Genomic DNA, 18887 nt, shown 5'->3' with positions numbered 1-18887 from the left:
TGATCGAAGTTCAGTGCTATTGAAACAGAAGGCCAGATGATGATTGATTTGGTATTGCCAATCTCCCATTTAATCTCAGAATCTAGCCGGTTACTCGCCATGCATTATTTTTTCCAGTGTTCAAATATATCCGTCAATCTTATAAAGGACCAAAATATACGACTCAGTAAGTATGCTCTAATAATATCAGTTAGGAAAAATGCTTGAAACAATTGCACCATGAATACTTGAAATAACTGACAGCAGTATCTTGAATACATATGTTGTGTGAAATAGATGATTTTGTGCCAGCTAAAGTATTGACTTATGATGATTTAGCTTAGCTTCACCAGTAAGTTGTTCTTAATGCGTAAGAGAGAGAGAGAGAGAGAGAGAGAGAGAGAGAGAGAGAGAGAGAGAGAGAGAGAGAGCGCACCGGGAAAGAGAGTGATTCGATGATAAAAAAGTCCAAAATGCCACAATATGCATGGACCATCGGAATAGATCGACCCGCGGCAACTAACTAACCCGGCAAAGAAAGGAAGACACCTATTTGTCATGCGAGTTTTCTAAAAAGTCATAATCAGTGTTTTTCCAGCTTGGGTTAAACTTATTAGTGTTTGTCCAGCTTGGGCTGAAATTTTAATCAGTCCAGCTAGCTCTTGCTACGTACTTGATCCAGTGTACAGATCAATTAAGACATTTCTCTAAATTGGCTTTGCATGTACCGCAAAGTAATTCTGTTGATGTGTTTCTTCGTCCAAAAATACCGACTGCTGGGTCACACATCATGCTCGTCAAACATATACTACAACACCGACACCACCTTGTAAGATTTGAGGACCCGGTGAAATCAAGCAGACACCGCCATGGAGCGGCGATGTCGCATGAAGTCCATCGTGACTTGGTGCATTGTGTATGTGCGCTTCTACTCACCAAAAAAGGATAAAGCCTCTCAGAAAATCCATCCATTTGCACGTATGTACATTGTTGTGGCCAAAAGTACCAACCAGCAAGTTTGTCCGGGATAAAGGATAGCCACAATGATGGTTGGATACCCGTGTTGAAGATATATTTTTTCTTCCATGACAACGCACGGACATGTTTCATTAAAAAAAAAACCTCGACATCACTCCCCGCAGATGACGTCTATCAATACAATTCATCGTAGTGCCCAAGAACTCGCAAATTCAGGGCCCAGATTTCAGTTCCTTTAGCATTGCATATGTAAGTTACTCCATTCGCCTAAGTGTATTGTGTCTTCTGTACTTTGGGTCAAATTTTGACCATCTATATGACTAATAAAATATAATATATATGGTACATTAACTAATAAAATATAAAGTGTGTCACAGACATTACACTGTGATAGAGGTTATCACAGTGTAATGTCTGTGGCACACTTTATATTTTATTAGTTAATAAATCTATGGTCAAACTTTAACCCAAAATATGAGGCTGCCTAATAAACCCTGACAGAGTAGCTAAAAAAAGCAACCAACAGCAACTACAACCACACACACGCTTTGCACTGGCCAAAATAAGAAGCAGTATAATCAACTGAAGGAAGTCCCAGCAGAAAATCCATAATCACAAAGTTACATTGTCCACCAACAGAGGTAGAAATACATCACCATTTGAAACATCAACTTTGGCATAAAACACCACCGTAGGACACATTCGTAGTAGTACTTAAACAAACACTAAAACAGCAAAGCTACTGCAGAACCCCAGGAAGCCCCAAAGCTGTGGCATTCCAAGTTACTTGCTGAATAAATCAACCTCTGGGCTTCTTGCTGATGAACAAAGCTTTCAATACTGTTAGTCATTTCCCAAAGCAGCAGTTAGTTCTGTGAGCAAAACAGTGCAGCAAAATTGGTTTCTTACGTCTCCCCCCAGCTGACCTCCCCTTGTATCAGTAGTATTGTTTCCTTGGGTTGTTCTGCAGGAAATATCACAACATATATGAGACAAAAGTATATAACAGATCATTCATTAAAGAAGAAGGTCATGGCTTGGCTGGGCAGTATACCAGTGGGTTTGGCCTATGGCGGTAGCCTAGCATCATTCGCTTCTTGTATTGCTCGTAGATGTCATCTTCAGATGACACCTCACCAGGTTGGATAGCACCAACACCAAGGTGGTCCTGCTTCACATCTCCAGCCATAATGGGATCTGCACGGCCACTTCTCTCGCTGCCAAGACCCTCACCTGCACAGTAAACTACATTTAGCACCTACAACTGAATTGAGTACAATATCATACTAATAAGGTCACTGAGCGGAAGTGTTCAACAGGGCGGAGGCTAGCGGGAATGCATGCAGACATAAACTTAACAATTCACCAGCCACCCAAATGGATTATTAGGAAATACGGGATTCATTGTTTCATTTGGATTTCTTGTTATAAAAGAGAATCCAACAGGCCAAGTAAGACCCTAATGCCAAACAGGCATTTACTAGAACTGGAACTTTGGTGTTTAGTTTTCAATTTGAGGACTAACCTTCCCTCCAGCCCATCTTAGAGAGAAGCTTGTGCCCAATATTATCGGCCTGAATCTTAGCCTTCTCTGCAGCTTCTTTGGTAGCCTTTTGTGCTGCAGCATCATTACAGCGTGCCATGAACTTCTCGAGTTCTTCTTGAGGAATGAAGTCCCCCATGTGGTGTCCCTTCTTAGGAGGACCTGGAAAGAAAGAAAAGATGAATAGTAAATATCAAGTCTCTACAACCTTGCATCAGAGCGACGAACAATAAATGTGAAAAATGTACCCTGAATAAGGCATGGAGGTGGTGGCATTTCGTCTTTTGACTGCCTTGGTGGTCTCTTCCGTTCTTCCTGTGCAGCTTTCTTCATGTAGAATTCCATCAATGCTACTGGATCTGAGGGTGCAGACATACTTTGACCACCTGTAAAAGTATGTGAACAACTAAAATTTACGAAACAGAAAAAAGGATCGAACTGCTAGATAAAAGACATATCATCTTCTGAAGAAAACTATAATGTAGGATGATAACAGGATATAGAGTTCAGTTGTTCACATAAAGGCACATCATAATATGTCCATTCTATGCATTAGGCCACATGAATACTACAGTACAGAGCATGTCAAAAAACTCAGGGAAGAAAATCAGATGACAATTAACTGGCGGAGCAGAACTGCGAACTCAAGAGAACATTACGTAACATGCGTACCCAACCTTGGAATAGTGTGGAAGCAATCAAACCAGAGTAGCACGCAAGCTTAAGAAAAGGAAAGTGATCCACAAAGACACCTCAAGTAACTTACCATGACCAGATGAGCTTCCCTGGGAAGAACTACCTTCATATGCACCATATAAAGCGGAAGCAGGCGTTTGATAGTTAGATCTTTGTTCAAATGAGCTTCTGTGTGCACCAGTATGTGCTATGGAGCTTGCAGTGCTTGAATTAACTGCATTTTACCAAGAGCATATGCCATCAGAACTTGCATAGATGATAAGTGATACCAAAAGTAATGATATTGTCTGACACGAACCAATTTTTGAAGCCTGAGCATCCTTTGTCTGAGCATGCACCTTTTCCTCTTCAGCAAGCCGAGTCTCATAATATTTGTAGTCTGAACAGTTTTTATCAAACAGAAACCTGCAAATAACCAAGGTTAAGAATTTATTATTGCAATAGTTAATGATGCAATTTTGATCTCCAAATTTAATGTAAGCATTTTTTTTGCGTTGATAAGCAAAGCTATGGCCGTCATACTTGAATGGTGAATCTCCAGGATTCTTCTGGCGTGTAATATCCTCAAACTGTCTCCCATTTTTGGCAACAAAGCTTGCTAATTTGTCAGCAACCTGCCTCACTGTCATATCATTTGGTGGTGCTGAGGCTGCATGTCACTTAAGAACTCATTAATATCAAGCGCGTGAACAAGGGAATGCAAATTACTGCAGTAGCAGTAGCGCCATATTTCCAACCCTTTCAATCAACATCCTTCCCAGCCATGTCGATACAGTTAATCTATAAGCTGCAGCCATAAGAAAAACCAAAACCTTCACAACTTTCTGCTGCTAATAGCATTTGGAACATATTACAGGTGCTGAGAACTGATGTCCATATTAGACAAGCTACTAATGTAAGGATGGCTAGGCAAAAGCAGAGTTTCACTGGTAGTGTGCAATGTAAATTGATTTTATTAGTTAAATAATAGGAGTTGGAGCATATTACAGATGCCGAGGACTGATGTCCATATTTGACAAGCTACTAATTTATGCATAGCTAGGCAAAAGCAGAGTTTCACTGGTGGTGTGCAATGTAAATTGATTTTATCAGTTAAATAATATCAGTTGGAGCATATTAGATGCTGAGGACTGAAGTTCATATTTGACAAGCTACTAATTTATGCATGGCTAGGCAAAAGCAGAGTTTCACTGGTGTTGTGCAATGTCAATTGATTTTATTAGTTAAGTTGACAGGTAAGCTTTAAATACTATGCTGATTAAAATATCAGATAAGCAGTGTATCTTTGTAAGTATTGCAATTCTCAGGTCAAGAGCCAAGAAACAACTGTTTTTTGCACCAACATGTTTAGCTCAGAATAAGTTCATCACATTTGAGACAATCTTGATCACAATTGTGCACATGTGCATAGAAGATACAACATCTCTAATGTTCAAAAATATTTGTCAAAATTCGAAGCCCTTATAGCTACTACCCATGGTAAGGGCATATGATCTCAGAGAGTATTCATAAGAAAGAAATACAGTAATAGCAGCAAATGAAACAAAATGATTACCAACAACCCTAGCTGGGGCAGCAGCTGAGTGAGCATCAATGGATTTGTGCCGCTTCGCATGATCCCCCCTCTCCACACCGGCAACGTCATCGTCGTCGTCCTCCTCGGCTCCAAACTTGACAGGCACAATGGGGATCTTGTTCTTCTTGAGGCTAAAGGCCAGCTTCCCGCCCGACAAAACCGAGCCAGCCTTCTTCACCTCGAGCGGCCTCTTGTTTGCCGCAATGACAAGGGGCGTCTTAGGGTTGACAGGCTTGGCCGGCGCAGAGGAGACAGCACCAGCGGTGGTGGCGGGGGCTGCGGGCTTCTCCTTGTCCTGCATCTCCTGCTGCATCTGCTTGAATCTCTCCATGAAGGAGCCGTCGTTGGCGAAGAGGCCCTTATCCATGGCTACACAATCCTTTAAGCTCCAATCAAGACACCACCATGGTGGTCACACAAAAGCTAACAGGTCTACGGAACATATAATCCACCGAAATAAACCCTAGACGATCATCCTTATTTATTTACTTCCGGAAGGAGGGGAATCTAGCCTCCCCCTCAGAAAAATTCCAACAAATTTATAAATCTACGAGCAACGACCGGCCGATTCAGCCGAAACTTGGCGCGCAAAAAATGGGGGGAAATTCATCGACGGAGATGCTAGGCCTCGAATCGCTGGATCGGATCGGGCGGGAGGGCGGATGGCAAGGGAGAGTTACCTGATCGAGAGAGACCGGACGGGGGAACCAAACCCTAGATAGGAATTTGGTGCGATGGGTGGGGGTGGGGGTGGGGAATCGGGGAGGAGAGAGAGAATAAGACGATGGAATGATGCCGACTCGGCTCCGCGTGGCCCGTGGGTGGGAGAGGCAGAGACAAGTCGGGTTCCGGGCCCGGGCCGCGGGCCTGCGTCGGCGCAGCCCAGGAACCCAATTCCTAGGCAGGCCGGGGTCCAAAAGCACCCTCGTCTAGAAGCAAACCGAAACCGACCCGGCCTTCCCCTCTCGCTCTCGCGTCTCTCGGCGGGCGTTCACTCTCCGGCGACGCGAACCTCCCGTCTCCGGCGACCGGCTGCCGCCCCGTCCTCCCTCTCAACCGGCTCGGCGGTGCTCCATAGCTTGCCATGGTGAGTTCCTTTTCCTCCCGCCTCCTTCCTTCAGCCTCGCGCGCCAGTCGCCGCCGAATTTGGTCGGGGCAGCCGCTCGGTCCGTGAATCGGCTGAACTGGAAGCGAAGTTCCCTCTTGCGCGCGAGGTAGTTGGGTTGTACACTGAGGAGTCTTAGATTGGAGAAGTTGGTACATTTCGGACTGTGAATCTTCCTTCCGACACTAGGTTTTCCGTTATCACGCTGCCGGCCATCGTATTTAAGGTGCATTTTGCAGCTTACAGCCATATAATTCAGTTTAGCGTAGCATACGTGCTGCCACGGCAAATCTCAGACTGTCAGTTGCTTGTGGGTCACTGGGTATGCTGCTGGGTGCAGTTGGGGTTTACAGTGCCATGGGGCTGTGTTGGGACTACATTTCCTACGACAAATTTGGAATTGCGCTGACCTTTTCTTATATCTGCAAGCATCTTTATATGCTGTAAATAAATAAATGGATGATGTTTAGCTGATTATTTTCCGTACCATGCTTAGTCTAAGAAGAGGGGCCTTTCCTTGGAGGAGAAGCGGGAGCAAATGCTTCAAATATTTTACGAGAGTCAAGACTTCTATCTGGTAAGATCTTCTGTGGAGATTTCGTTATACTATTCTACCTCAGTACAGCAAGATTAGCTGTTTGCAGTGACTGCTTTTTGTTCGGAAGCAACAAACTCATGGGTTATTTTCTTTCTGGTGCTAATGTGGAAGTTTTAGCTTGAAGATGTATTGACAGGTCTTTTATGTAGTTTAATTATACTTTGGAAAGTTGGTGATTGAAGCAAGCTAGTGATATGCCAGATGCCAAGCTAATTTCTGCAGTTCATTCCTGTTTTCGCGCTATGTATTGATTTTAAACTATCAAATTGTCACCTCATCTTACATTATGTATTTTCCACAAGAAATCAGTATCTGTTTCCAGCTACTCTTCACCATTAATACCTGAACCTACAACTGTATATATTAGTGCTAGCAGTATGTATAATACTCCAGAGTTTAGGTTAAAGTTGTAGGTTCAATATGCAGATGCAGTGTCATCAATATTACACTGATGGTTAAAGTTTAGGTTAAAGTTGTAGGTTCAATATGCACAATTGCACATGTAGGTTCAATGTACACTGATGGAGTACTATATACAACTATATACCAGTGTCATCGTGCTTTGATGAACTGTTTTCAGTGTACTTAAAGTTTAGGTTTGGATGCTCATGCAGGCATGCCGCCTTTTGGTTTTTGCCTTACAAACACTCATTAATATGTACTCCCTCCGTTCCTAATTACTTGTCGCAAGTATGGACGTATCTAGATGTATTTTAGTTCTAGATACATCCATTTCTGCGACGAGTAATTTGGAACGGAGGGAGTACATAGTTATTTTTTCTCTGTGTAGACTGTTCAATATGTTTTGGTGTTTCATACATCCCTAACTCTCTTTGCCCTTTCAGCTTAAAGAGCTTGAGAAGATGGGTCCTAAAAAAGGAGTGATCAGCCAGTCTGTTAAGGATGTTGTGCAAAGCCTGGTGGATGATGATCTTGTCTTGAGAGACAAAATAGGAACTTCTGTAAGTTCTTCTGCTTATCAGTTATTGTAGAATTTCTGCTTATATGTTTGTGTAGCATGAATGGGAAAAGAATAATTGTCTTCACAATTCCCGGTCATGTAGCTATTTGCATATAGGATATGCATTAAGTTGATCTATCTTTAATTCACAAAAGGTTTATCGACTTATCATGTTCTTCAATGATTTAGTTAAGATACATTCTTCAAGATATTGTGCATGAGTGGAACATACTGTAACTTTGCATATTGTGTGCATCACAAAGAGAGGGCATGCCAATTGTTTGTTTAACTTACATTATCATCCATGTGCCTCTAGTTTCTAGTTTCTGAACTTATTAGTATCCTTGCAGGTGTACTTTTGGAGTCTTCCCAGTTGTGCCGGAAATCAGGTATTTCTATGATAAAGTGAACTCTGCTCTTCTTTCATTGCATAATGTCATTATTAAACTTTGACTTTGCATGTATGTATGGTTGGACTTTCACGACAACCGACAACGCATGATGATACGAATTAAGTCCATCACCTGTAACTTCTTAAGGGCGACTTATAACAGTGGTGCAGAGTAGAAAAATCTCAATAAATTAGTACTCTTTCTAGTATGTTAGAATAGAGATTCAGGCTAATCCTCTTCTTTGAATTTGTTTTTAGCTGAGGACTACCTACAACAAGCTGGAGTCTGACCTTTCAAACTCTAAAAAACGTTACATGGAGCTTCTTGAGCAGAGAGACGACTTGAAAAGAGGCAGGGAAGACACTGTAAGTTGTTCTCCATCTCCTCTATTGAGCTGTGCAAGAAGGATGTAGATCAACTCATGTACATTCCTCTAGGATGAGAGAGAAGACGCTTTGGAGGAGCTGAAGGCTGTAGAGCTACGCCATAAGAAGTTAAAGGTTCATTTACATCTGTTAATCTCTTAATTAGTTCTTATCAGTGCCATGTGCTGCTCAACAAATTCTGTACTCATTTCAGGAAGAACTAGCTGCCTATGCTGATAGTGATCCATCTGCACTAGAGGCGATGAGTATGAGATCCATCATTCCTCATTTTACTGTGGGCGTTGGCACTTGGACATCTATTATTGTTTTGATACATCACTCTGACCGTGTTTCCATGCAAACATCCCATTTCATCTAAGTTCTTGCAGTAAATTACTTTATTCTAAACTGTATGGTGATGATTGCAGAGGACGCTACTGAGGTTGCCCATTCGGCAGCTAACAGATGGACAGGTACTAGTAATTCCACTTGTCAACTTCGTGAGAAGTTCATATGCTTTCGGCTTGCCTATCATCACTTAGGCTAATATCATTTTGAATGAAACTTCAGACAACATCTTCACTTTGCAACAATGGTGTTCAACTACATTCCCGCAAGCAAAAGAACAGCTTGAACACATGTACAAGGAGGTACGTTTTCTGCCCTTGCACTGGTGTCACTGTCATCTACTCCCTCCGTCCCATAATATAAGAGCGTTTTTGACACTAGTGTAGTGTCAAAACGCTCTTATATTATGGGGCGGAGGGAGTGCTATTAATACTCCCTCTGATCCAAAGCAAGTGTCGCAGTTTTGAACTAAGCTTAGTTCAATCTTAATTCAAAGATGTGACACTTACTATGGATCGGAGGGAGTATTAAGTATCACATATTTACAAAGGAATTTGCTCTCAGCCATTGGGTCAGCTGACCCCAATAACCCGATAGCTAACTTTGGATCAGCTCTATAACTATGAGCCAATAAACCATGTCCATCTGTTATTTGTTTTTGCAGCTTATCTCTCCTATAAATAACATAACAAACTTATGACTGCCATCAGGCATAAAAAAGGCTGCGACTAACCCATCTTCATGGACTAGATGTGGCTTGTGTCATGTATCTTTTATCCATGGAGTAGTGGATCTAAGTGAGGAATTGTGTTTATATCCCTCAAAGCCGCTTGCCCACTTAATTGTGAAGGCCCTGTTTGATAGCAAAGTATTTTCTAAGTATTATGAGAATACTACAGTTTTTTAGATTACCATGGTTTTAGTTACAACGAGCTGTTTGGTTGCCACTATAAACTACGGTTTTAATACTGTGGTATTTAGGAAACCATGGTTTTTTCTCTGCATAAAAAAAGAGACCTCTGGACCTCTTTTTTTAAAATGGAGCAGCCGTAAAAAAACGAGGGGACACATCATTATCTCTTCCCCCACTATCCGCAACAATTCCCCTCGCTTTCATGCCGCCATTGCCACCGCCTTGTCGTTTCTGGAGTTCTCCCTCGGCGGCAAAATTGTACGAGGCGTCGCATGGCTTGCCTCTGGTACCTAGAGGCCATGCATGGCATGTTTCCACATGGGGTTGCAATGGATCGCAGCTACCTGGATGCATGGATCTCTGCGTTCTTATGCATGATACGGCCAACCAGGTAGAGCAGCGCTGTTCTTAGGCCGGTCTGTTGCTGGATGCAATGGCTAGCCAGCTAATAGCTAGAAAACAGGCTTGTTTGCAGTGCTAACAGCTAGTGAGCTAATTTTACGTCACTGTACCAAACAGGTCCTCTGTATCACAAATACTCCAAAATACTCTGTTATGTCAAAATTGTGGTATTGTGTACCTACTGACTAAATTACTGTAGTTTTCAATACTTTGGTTTTTATAATACATTGCTATCAAAGCCTTTTTGTCCAGTAGAGCTCCTTCACCGTATGTGTTCAGCTTGATCAATTTAAGTGTTCAAGAAACAGCTTGATCGATTTAAGTGTTCAAGAAACTAAGAGTAAAATGGCATGCCATGCTGCCCGTCATAATCAAATAGGACACCAGAATTCAGAAGCTCCTGCCATCCTTTTACTAGTTTGTGCTTGCTAGGAGATGGAAACATGTGTGTAAAGAATTGAGTGTTTCGAAGGTGAAGATAGAGTAGTTTTGATTGATTGATTCGATTGATGTCACACGTAACAACTACTAATAAAGTTTGAGATTTGGCTTCTTCATCCTGGGGAGAAGCGTGGGCTTGTTTGCACCCTCAGCAATCCATATCACCATGTCCTCGACAAGATGATTTTATTTCAGAAACCGGTTCTGCTTTCTTCTGACGTGTATTGTCGTGAAATTTCAGGTGGGCATAACTGAAGACTTTGAGTATCTGCAGTAAGGCTCAACAGCCTGCATATGCCCTATTGCATCATCGTGTGTAGTCTCCCTCAGCACGTGGTGTTGGATCTAGAGTAGTTCACCCAAAATTGGTGAGAATCACCTGTGCCGTTGGCTATTTAACGTTTGTGCAGATGATGCCATTATCGCACATGTTCTGTTATGTAAAGGTCAGATGCCTTGCGTATCATTGTCGTCAGGAGAGAATGTTCACTACGTTAAAACGGTGCTACAAGATGAATTTGGTACATGCATATAAGAGATTAGCAATCTGACGAGGGAAAGTAGAAGAAGGATCTGAAATAAGAAGAGACTAGAATGACACGTAACTAACACCACCTTGCGAAATGTAGAACGGCACAGGCCTCTCTTATTCTATATGGAGGACGTTTCCGAATAGAAATAGGCCTTCTCTCCAATATTCTTTCACACCCTGGCCGCAAGAATCTGGATTTTGTCTTTTGCGTTGTTGTCATGTTTTGGTTACTAGTTTTCTAAGGCTACGTTAGGAGTAGTATTTTATCTTTTTAGCACAAAATACTGCCTGCTAGAAAAGAAAAAAAAAGCGTTATCCATTGCTGTGACCATTTGAGGCTTAGTATATATATATATATATATATGAACAAAATTCTGTTATCAAGTTACAAAGGGGGCAAAAAAGGTGGCTAACCACCCATTTTAGCAGTAATTCGCAGTAATACGAAACAAGTACCGGAGCTGTTTTTGGCTTTGACCTCGTTGCCCACCATGAATTACTAGTGCATCAGGAAGATACTGCACGATTTTGCAAGCATTGCAGATAGGCCAAAGACCGTGTCATGCTGGAATTTCTGAACATTCAGCGCTTTGACATTTGTTCTCAGAGAACATTCAGTGTCTCGTGCTGAAAATAACACCAGGCTTAATTATTCATTTCGATCCTCTCCTGTGGGGGCGACTTTCTCTCTGGTCTCCATCAAGTGTTAAAGTGCAAGTTGTCGCATGAGGGGTTAACACGCGAATTTCATTGGTTCTTCCCTTAAAAAAAATGACATGGGAATTTTGTAGTAGTTGAATCTTATAGGAGATTTTCCTATGGTGTCATTTAGACCGTAGGTTGGCAAAAATAAGCCCTCTGGTATGAAAAATAGTGGGAACAGTTAGGGAGTACTCCCTCCGTTCATAAATATAAGATGTTTTTGGATATTTTAATATGGACTACATACGGACTGAAATGAGTGAACGAACACACTAATATATGTCTATATACATCCGATTCAGCACAAAGTTAAAACATCTTATATTTGTGAACGGAGTGAGTAATTTCCTAGCTGTGTGGTAGTTGGTTCATATATAAGCTTAGCCTCATGTCAGTTTTTCCAAAGAGGGCGTGGCTTGGTTTTAGTTCCTTCTCGGTCTCATGAAAAGGAGCACTATCATTGTAAGATTGCAGACAAACTGTACTACAGAGGTTGCTAGCTTGAAACGTACGCCTTCCGTGCAATTCAGCCTATTCATCTGTAGCAACCATACTGAGTACAACCTTGAACCTTGCTTTCATTCAGCCTATTCATATGTTGCAATCTGTACGCCTTCCGTGCAATCCAGCCCATACTCCAGAATAAGGTCGGGAGGGGCTTTTCGTGAAAGCTGGGAACTATGGTATATAATTGTTTGATTGTTCTTCTTTGGATTTTGTAAAAAAAAAAGTCATGTGCCTGCTACTATAAATCCGAGGAAATAACATTTCAGTTTTTGTCCAAATATCTGGAAATGAATATTTATGCGGATTATAAAGTATGTATGAACATGAACATCAAGAGGACTAACTAATGTTTATGATAGTGTATAATTCCTCTACTAATTAATGTGATAATGTCATTTTATCCATAAATCAATATTACAGTATCTTGTTCAATATTTGTACCACTATATTCTTAACCTACTAAGTAATTAAGGACTTATGTAAATTTTCATCTTCCCGCAGATAAAGTTATATATTTCTATAGATTAAACTGGTGCTTAATTGTCGACTCACCTATTTGGTCACTGTCTTTTAATTCCCCACACCTTGTGAAGAATTACTCATGCTTTGGAAAGTATTACCTAATGTTCTTTGTAGAACAAGCTTGATGTGGATGTGGTTGATAAATTGCAAAGGCAACTATGACAAGGATGTGGTCACTATCTAATTAACAAGAATCAGTGATATACTTTTTGCGTCCTGAATCAACTAATGCAGTCTAGTTTCTTATGATGGGGCAACGAAAGAAGTCTATAGGGGTGACTAGATGAAGGAAGACTCACACTGAGCACAAAGAGCTGATAAAGTGGTAAAAGAGCTACACCCTCGAGAGGAATTGATGGGAAATCTGTCATAGCTTTTGTGTGAAGATATACATACAAATTGCGTCCTTGAATTTCAGGTTTAGGTAATTTTTACACACTTGGAAAATCCTAGGAGAGAGAACATAGAACGAAGAAAATATTGAAGTGTCAAAAATGATAGAGTCATTATCTTGGAATATCCATGAATATCCGGTTTTAAACAATGGTGGAATGAGTGTAAAAAATATATACACTCATCAACCTTGTCTTTCTTACACACAATATTTGGATATTTAGACAAGAAAATTACGAATATCTTTGATTTCAGTGTTTTTGAAGTAGTTCACCAATGATTATCTCTCAAACCATGTGTATGCTCAAGAGGTAAGGATGATATTCATACAACACCAACAGTATAATATTGAAGTCTTCCTCAAAAGGGCGAAGGATGGGAGGGCAATCATCCACATGTGTTGCACTACAGTTGCGCACATCTTTAAGATTCGCCTTCTGCCTCAGCAATTTTTCATATGAGATCCATCTATGTATTTACCATATATGATGCCACTTTTCAAAAGTTTTAGTTGTTACATGTGAAGTGCTTCTACGGTACATGATTATTGGTGCTTGCATACTTTGGCACTATGATGTCAATTATATGAAATCATGGTGGGCATTTGCTGCATATGAAATGTGTTGTGTGTTGAATATAAAATTATGGTGAATTTGTTGGATATGGAATGTGAATTTGATTATTGTAACGATTAAATAATGAGCTAAACCTGCTATTCTGGTCATTGCATTTCACAGGGTTGCATATATCAGAGCGCGTGCAATGAACACATGCAACACATACGATTATGACACAGACAATGTGTGCGGCTACAAACCAACACACACGATTTTGACATATATATGACATTGCGTGCGATGGATAAATCAACACCCACATTCCCTACAACAAAATCGTGTGCGATGAATAAAAACACATGGTAGTGCTTCTCCATGCACGTGCGATGAGGTGTACAAACACACACGATTTCTACATTTTTTTTGAAAAGGGGGGACTCCCCGGCCTCTACATCAGAACGATGCATACGACCATCTTATTAAACAAATAAATAGGTTCCGACAAGGTCTTAATAACTCCAAAAGATAATAAAAAAGAGCTCACACGGAGCCAAAAGGGCTAGAAGACAAACTAACCAAATAAAGGACGCCACAACCAGCTGGCAAAAGAGAGATAGGTAAACTACTTGCCTATCTTATTACATGACCGCCATCCAAACCGGTTGAAGATATCCCGAGCAATCATCTCCCAGCAGATAGATCCAGTAACCAAACGCTCCCTGGCCTCCGTCGGAGTGAGTAGCGACCAAGAACGGATCAACGCCGTGGCTCGGAAAATAACCTGCAAAAAGTGAATGTGTGTTGTGTTGGGTTTCGTAGTAATTTCAAAAATTTTCCTACGCGCACACAGGATCATGTGATGCATAGCAACGAGAGGAGAGTGTTGTCTACGTACCCAACGCAGACCGACTGCGGAAGCGATGACACGACGTAGAGGAAGTAGTCGTACGTCTTCACGATCCAACCGATCAAGCACCGAAACTACGGCACCTCCGAGTTCGAGCACACGTTCAGCTCGATGACGATCCCCGGACTCCGATCCAGCAAAGTGTCGGGGAAGAGTTTCGTCAGCACGACGGCGTGGTGACGATCTTGATGAATTACAGCAGCAGGGCTTCGCCTAAACTCCGCTACAGTATTATCGAGGAATATGGTGGCAGGGGGCACCGCACACGGCTAAGGAATCGATCACGTGGATCAACTTGTGTCAACTTGTGTGTTTAGAGGTGCCCCTGCCTCCGTATATAAAGGATGGAGGAGGAGGAGGCCGGCCAAGGCAAAGGTGCGGCCAGGATAGGGAGTCCTACTAGGACTCCAAGTCCTAGTAGGAGTCCACCAAGAGGGGAGGAAGGGAGAAGGAATAGGAGGAGAAGGAGAGGTGGCCGGCCCCCTTTTCCCTAGTCCAATTCGGACCAAAGGGGAGGGGGGGCGCAGCAGCCTTTTTTCTCTTCCCACTAAAGCCCATCAAGGCCCAATACTCTTCCCCGTATTCCCGTAACCCTCCGGTACTCCGGAAAATACCCGAATCACTCGGAACCTTTCCGAACTCCGAATATAGTCGTCCAATATATCGATCTTTACGTCTCGACCATTTCGAGACTCCTCGTCATGTCCCCGATCTCATCCGGGACTCCGAACTCCTTCGGTACATCAAAACTCATAAACTCATAATATAACTGTCATCGAAACCTTAAGCGTGCGGACCCTACGGGTTCGAGAACAATGTAGACATGACCAAGACACGTTTCCGGTCAATAACCAATAGCGGGACCTGGATGCCCATATTGGCTCCTACATATTCTACGAAGATCTTTATCGGTCAGACCGCATAACGACATACGTTGTTCCCTTTGTCATCGGTATGTTACTTGCCCGAGATTTGATCGTCGGTATCCAATACCTAGTTCAATCTCGTTAACGGCAAGTCTCTTTACTCGTTCCGTAATACATCATCTCACAACTAACATATTAGTTGTAATGCTTGCAAGGCTTATGTGATGTGTATTACCGAGAGGGCCCAGAGATACCTCTCCGACAATCGGAGTGACAAATCCTAATCTCGAAATACGCCAACCCAACATCGACCATTGGAGACACCTGTAGTACTCCTTTATAATCACCCATTTACGTTGTGACGTTTGGTAGTACCCAAAGTGTTCCTCCGGTAAACGGGAGTTGCATAATCTCATAGTCGTAGGAACATGTATAAGTCATGAAGAAAGCAATAGCAACATACTAAACGATCAGGTGCTAAGCTAATGGAATGGGTCATGTCAATCAGATCATTCTACTAATGATGTGACCTTGTTAATCAAATAACAACTCATTGTTCATGGTTAGGAAACATAACCATCTTTGATTAACGAGCTAGTCAAGTAGAGGCATACTAGTGACACTCTGTTTGTCTATGTATTCACACATGTATTATGATTCCGGAAAATACAATTCTAGCATGAATAATAAACATTTATCATGATTATAAGGAAATAAATAATAACTTTATTATTGCCTCTAGGGCATATTTCCTTCAGTCTCCCACTTGCACTAGAGTCAATAATCTAGATTACACTGTAATGAATCTAACACCCATGGAGCTTTGGTGTTGATCATGTTTTGCTCGTGGAAGAGGCTTAGTCAACGGGTCTGCAATATTCAGATCCGTATGTATCTTGCAAATCTCTATGTCTCCCACCTGGACTAGATCCCGGATGGAGTTGAAGCGTCTCTTGATGTGTTTGGTCCTTTTGTGAAATCTGGATTCCTTTGCCAAGGCAATTGCACCAGTATTGTCACAAAAGATTTTCATTGGACCCGATGCACTAGGTATGACACCTAGATCGGATATGAACTCCTTCATCCAGACTCCTTCATTTGCTGCTTCCGAAGCAGCTATGTATTCCGCTTCACATGTAGATCCCGCTACGACGCTTTGTTTAGAATTGCACCAACTGACAGCTCCACCGTTTAATGTAAACACGTATCCGGTTTGCGATTTAGAATCGTCCGGATCAGTGTCAAAGCTTGCATCAACGTAACCTTTTACGATGAGCTCTTTGTCACTTCCATATACGAGAAACATATCCTTAGTCCTTTTCAGGTATTTCAGGATGTTCTTGACCGCTGTCCAGTGATCCATTCCTGGATTACTTTGGTACCTCCCTGCTAAACTTATAGCAAGGCACACATCAGGTCTAGTACACAGCATTGCATACATGATAGAGCCTATGGCTGATGCATAGGGAACATCTTTCATATTCTCTCTATCTTCTGCAGTGGGCGGGCATTGAGTCTTACTCAATTTCACACCTTGTAACACAGGCAAGAACCCTTTCTTTGCTTGATCCATTTTGAATTTCTTCAAAATTTTGTCAAGGTATGTGCTTTGTGAAAGTCCAATTAAGCGTCTTGATCTGTCTCTATAGATCTTAATGCCTAATATGTAAGCAGCTTCACCGAGGTCTTTCATTGAAAAACTTTTATTCAAGTATCCCTTTATGCTATCCAGAAATTCTATATCATTTCCAATCAGTAATATGTCATCCACATATAATATCAGAAATGCTACAGAGCTCCCACTCACTTTCTTGTAAATACAGGCTTCTCCAAAAGTCTGTATAAAACCAAATGCTTTGATCACACTATCAAAACGTTTATTCCAACTCCGAGAGGCTTGCACCAGTCCATAAATGGATCGCTGGAGCTTGCACACTTTGTTAGCTCCCTTTGGATCGTCAAAACCTTCTGGTTGCATCATATACAACTCTTCTTCCAGGAATCCATTCAGGAATGCAGTTTTGACATCCATTTGCCAAATTTCATAATCATAAAATGCGGCAATTGCTAACATGATTCGGACGGACTTAAGCATCGCTACGGGTGAGAAGGTCTCATCGTAGTCAATTCCTTGAACTTGCCGAAAACCTTTTGCGACAAGTCGAGCTTTGTAGACAGTAACATTACCATCAGCGTTAGTCTTCTTCTTAAAGATCCATTTATTCTCAATCGCTTGCCGATCATCGGGCAAGTCAACCAAAGTCCATACTTTGTTCTCATACATGGATCCCATCTCAGATTTCATGGCTTCTAGCCACTTTGCGGAATCTGGGCTCACCATCGCTTCTTCATAGTTCGTAGGTTCATCATGATCTAGTAGCATGACCTCCAGAACAGGATTACCGTACCACTCTGGTGCGGATCTTACTCTGGTTGATCTACGAAGTTCAGTAGTATCTTGATCTGAAGTTTCATGATCATTATCATTGGCTTCCTCACTAACCGGTGTAGGTGTCACTGAAACAGTTTTCTGTGATGAACTACTCTCCAGTAAGGGAGCAGGTACAGTTACCTCGTCAAGTTCTACTTTCCTCCCACTCACTTCTTTCGAGAGAAACTCCTTCTCTAGAAATGATCCATTCTTAGCAACGAATGTTTTGCCTTCGGATCTATGATAGAAGGTGTACCCAACAGTTTCCTTTGGGTATCCTATGAATACACATTTCTCCGATTTGGGTTCGAGCTTATCAGGTTGAAGGTTTTTCACATAAGCATCGCAGCCCCAAACTTTAAGAAACGACAACTTTGGTTTCTTGCCAAACCACAGTTCATAAGGCGTCGTCTCAACGGATTTTGATGGTGCCCTATTTAACGTGAATGCGGCCGTCTCTAAAGCATATCCCCAAAATGATAGCGGTAAATCAGTAAGAGACATCATAGATCGCACCATATCTAGTAAAGTACGATTACGACGTTCGGACACACCATTACGCTGTGGTGTTCCGGGTGGCGTGAGTTGTGAAACTATTCCACAATTTTTCAAATGTACACCAAACTCGTAACTCAAATATTCTCCTCCACGATCAGATCGTAGAAACTTTATTTTCTTGTTACGATGATTTTCAACTTCACTCTGAAATTCTTTGAACTTTTCAAATGTTTCAGACTTATGCTTCATTAAGTAGATATATCCATATCTGCTCAAATCATCTGTGAAGGTGAGAAAATAACGATATCCGCCACGAGCCTCAATATTCATCGGGTCACATACATCGGTATGTATGATTTCCAACAAATCTGTTGCTCTCTCCATAGTACCGGAGAACGGTGTTTTAGTCATCTTGCCCATGAGGCACGGTTCGCAAGTACCAAGTGATTCATAATCAAGTGGTTCCAAAAGTCCATTAGTATGGAGTTTCTTCATGCGTTTTACACCGATATGACCTAAACGACAGTGCCACAAATAAGTTGCACTTTCATTATCAACTCTGCATCTTTTGGTTTCAACATTATGAATATGTGTATTACTACTATCGAGATTTAGTAAGAATAGACCACTCTTCAAGGGTGCATAACCATAAAAGATATTACTCATATAAATAGA

At 41.7% G+C, this 18887-nt stretch overlaps 2 protein-coding genes across 4 annotated transcripts; one reads left to right on the top strand and one right to left on the bottom strand.

Annotated features, from left to right (window-relative positions):
• Nucleotides 1–1516: 1516 nt before the first annotated feature.
• Nucleotides 1517–5551, bottom strand: LOC119301202 (SURP and G-patch domain-containing protein 1-like protein). Of its 3 annotated transcripts, none has more exons than XM_037578127.1 (9): nt 5453–5551; nt 4752–5141; nt 3719–3845; nt 3495–3601; nt 3267–3410; nt 2749–2886; nt 2483–2662; nt 2012–2190; nt 1517–1921 (listed from the first exon to the last, which is right to left on the bottom strand). In XM_037578127.1, exons 2-9 carry the CDS (start codon nt 5137–5139, stop codon nt 1895–1897), a joined length of 1290 nt encoding a protein of 429 aa, XP_037434024.1. In that variant the 5' UTR covers nt 5140–5141; nt 5453–5551; the 3' UTR covers nt 1517–1894. The 3 variants fall into 3 exon arrangements, with proteins under 3 accessions (XP_037434024.1, XP_037434025.1, XP_037434023.1); XM_037578128.1 differs by having other exon boundaries at nt 4752–5151; nt 5453–5544; XM_037578126.1 differs by lacking the exon at nt 5453–5551 and having other exon boundaries at nt 1517–1775; nt 1867–1921; nt 4752–5139.
• Nucleotides 5552–5718: 167 nt separating this feature from the next.
• On the top strand, nt 5719–10845 carry LOC119301200 (meiotic nuclear division protein 1 homolog). The gene is made up of 10 exons (XM_037578125.1): nt 5719–5859; nt 6374–6454; nt 7321–7437; nt 7787–7825; nt 8086–8193; nt 8266–8328; nt 8408–8459; nt 8622–8666; nt 8764–8843; nt 10539–10845. The coding sequence occupies exons 1-10, from the start codon at nt 5857–5859 to the stop codon at nt 10572–10574; spliced, it is 624 nt and encodes a 207-aa protein (XP_037434022.1). The 5' UTR covers nt 5719–5856; the 3' UTR covers nt 10575–10845.
• The last annotated feature ends 8042 nt before the right edge of the window (nt 10846–18887 follow it).

The sequence above is a fragment of the Triticum dicoccoides genome, chromosome 5A (assembly GCF_002162155.2).
Source record: "Triticum dicoccoides isolate Atlit2015 ecotype Zavitan chromosome 5A, WEW_v2.0, whole genome shotgun sequence".
Classification (NCBI taxonomy): domain Eukaryota; kingdom Viridiplantae; phylum Streptophyta; class Magnoliopsida; order Poales; family Poaceae; genus Triticum; species Triticum dicoccoides.
Note: the sequence above shows the minus strand (reverse complement) of the source record. Positions and strands in the feature narration are given on the sequence as shown.

What these genes read in the sequence shown, in the direction of transcription:
- LOC119301202 (XM_037578127.1), bottom strand. Translation starts at nt 5,139, where the DNA reads ATGGATAAGGGCCTCTTCGCCAACGACGGCTCCTTCATGGAGAGATTC. An exon ending in GGGAAGCTCATCTGGTCATG is followed by an intron (nt 2,887 to 3,266) that starts GTAAGTTACTTG and finishes ATACTTTTACAG; the next exon opens with GTGGTCAAAGTATGTCTGCA. An exon ending in TAAGATGGGCTGGAGGGAAG is followed by an intron (nt 2,191 to 2,482) that starts GTTAGTCCTCAA and finishes TTTACTGTGCAG; the next exon opens with GTGAGGGTCTTGGCAGCGAG.
- LOC119301200 (XM_037578125.1), top strand. An exon ending in AAAGAGGCAGGGAAGACACT is followed by an intron (nt 8,194 to 8,265) that starts GTAAGTTGTTCT and finishes ACATTCCTCTAG; the next exon opens with GATGAGAGAGAAGACGCTTT. An exon ending in TACGCCATAAGAAGTTAAAG is followed by an intron (nt 8,329 to 8,407) that starts GTTCATTTACAT and finishes TACTCATTTCAG; the next exon opens with GAAGAACTAGCTGCCTATGC.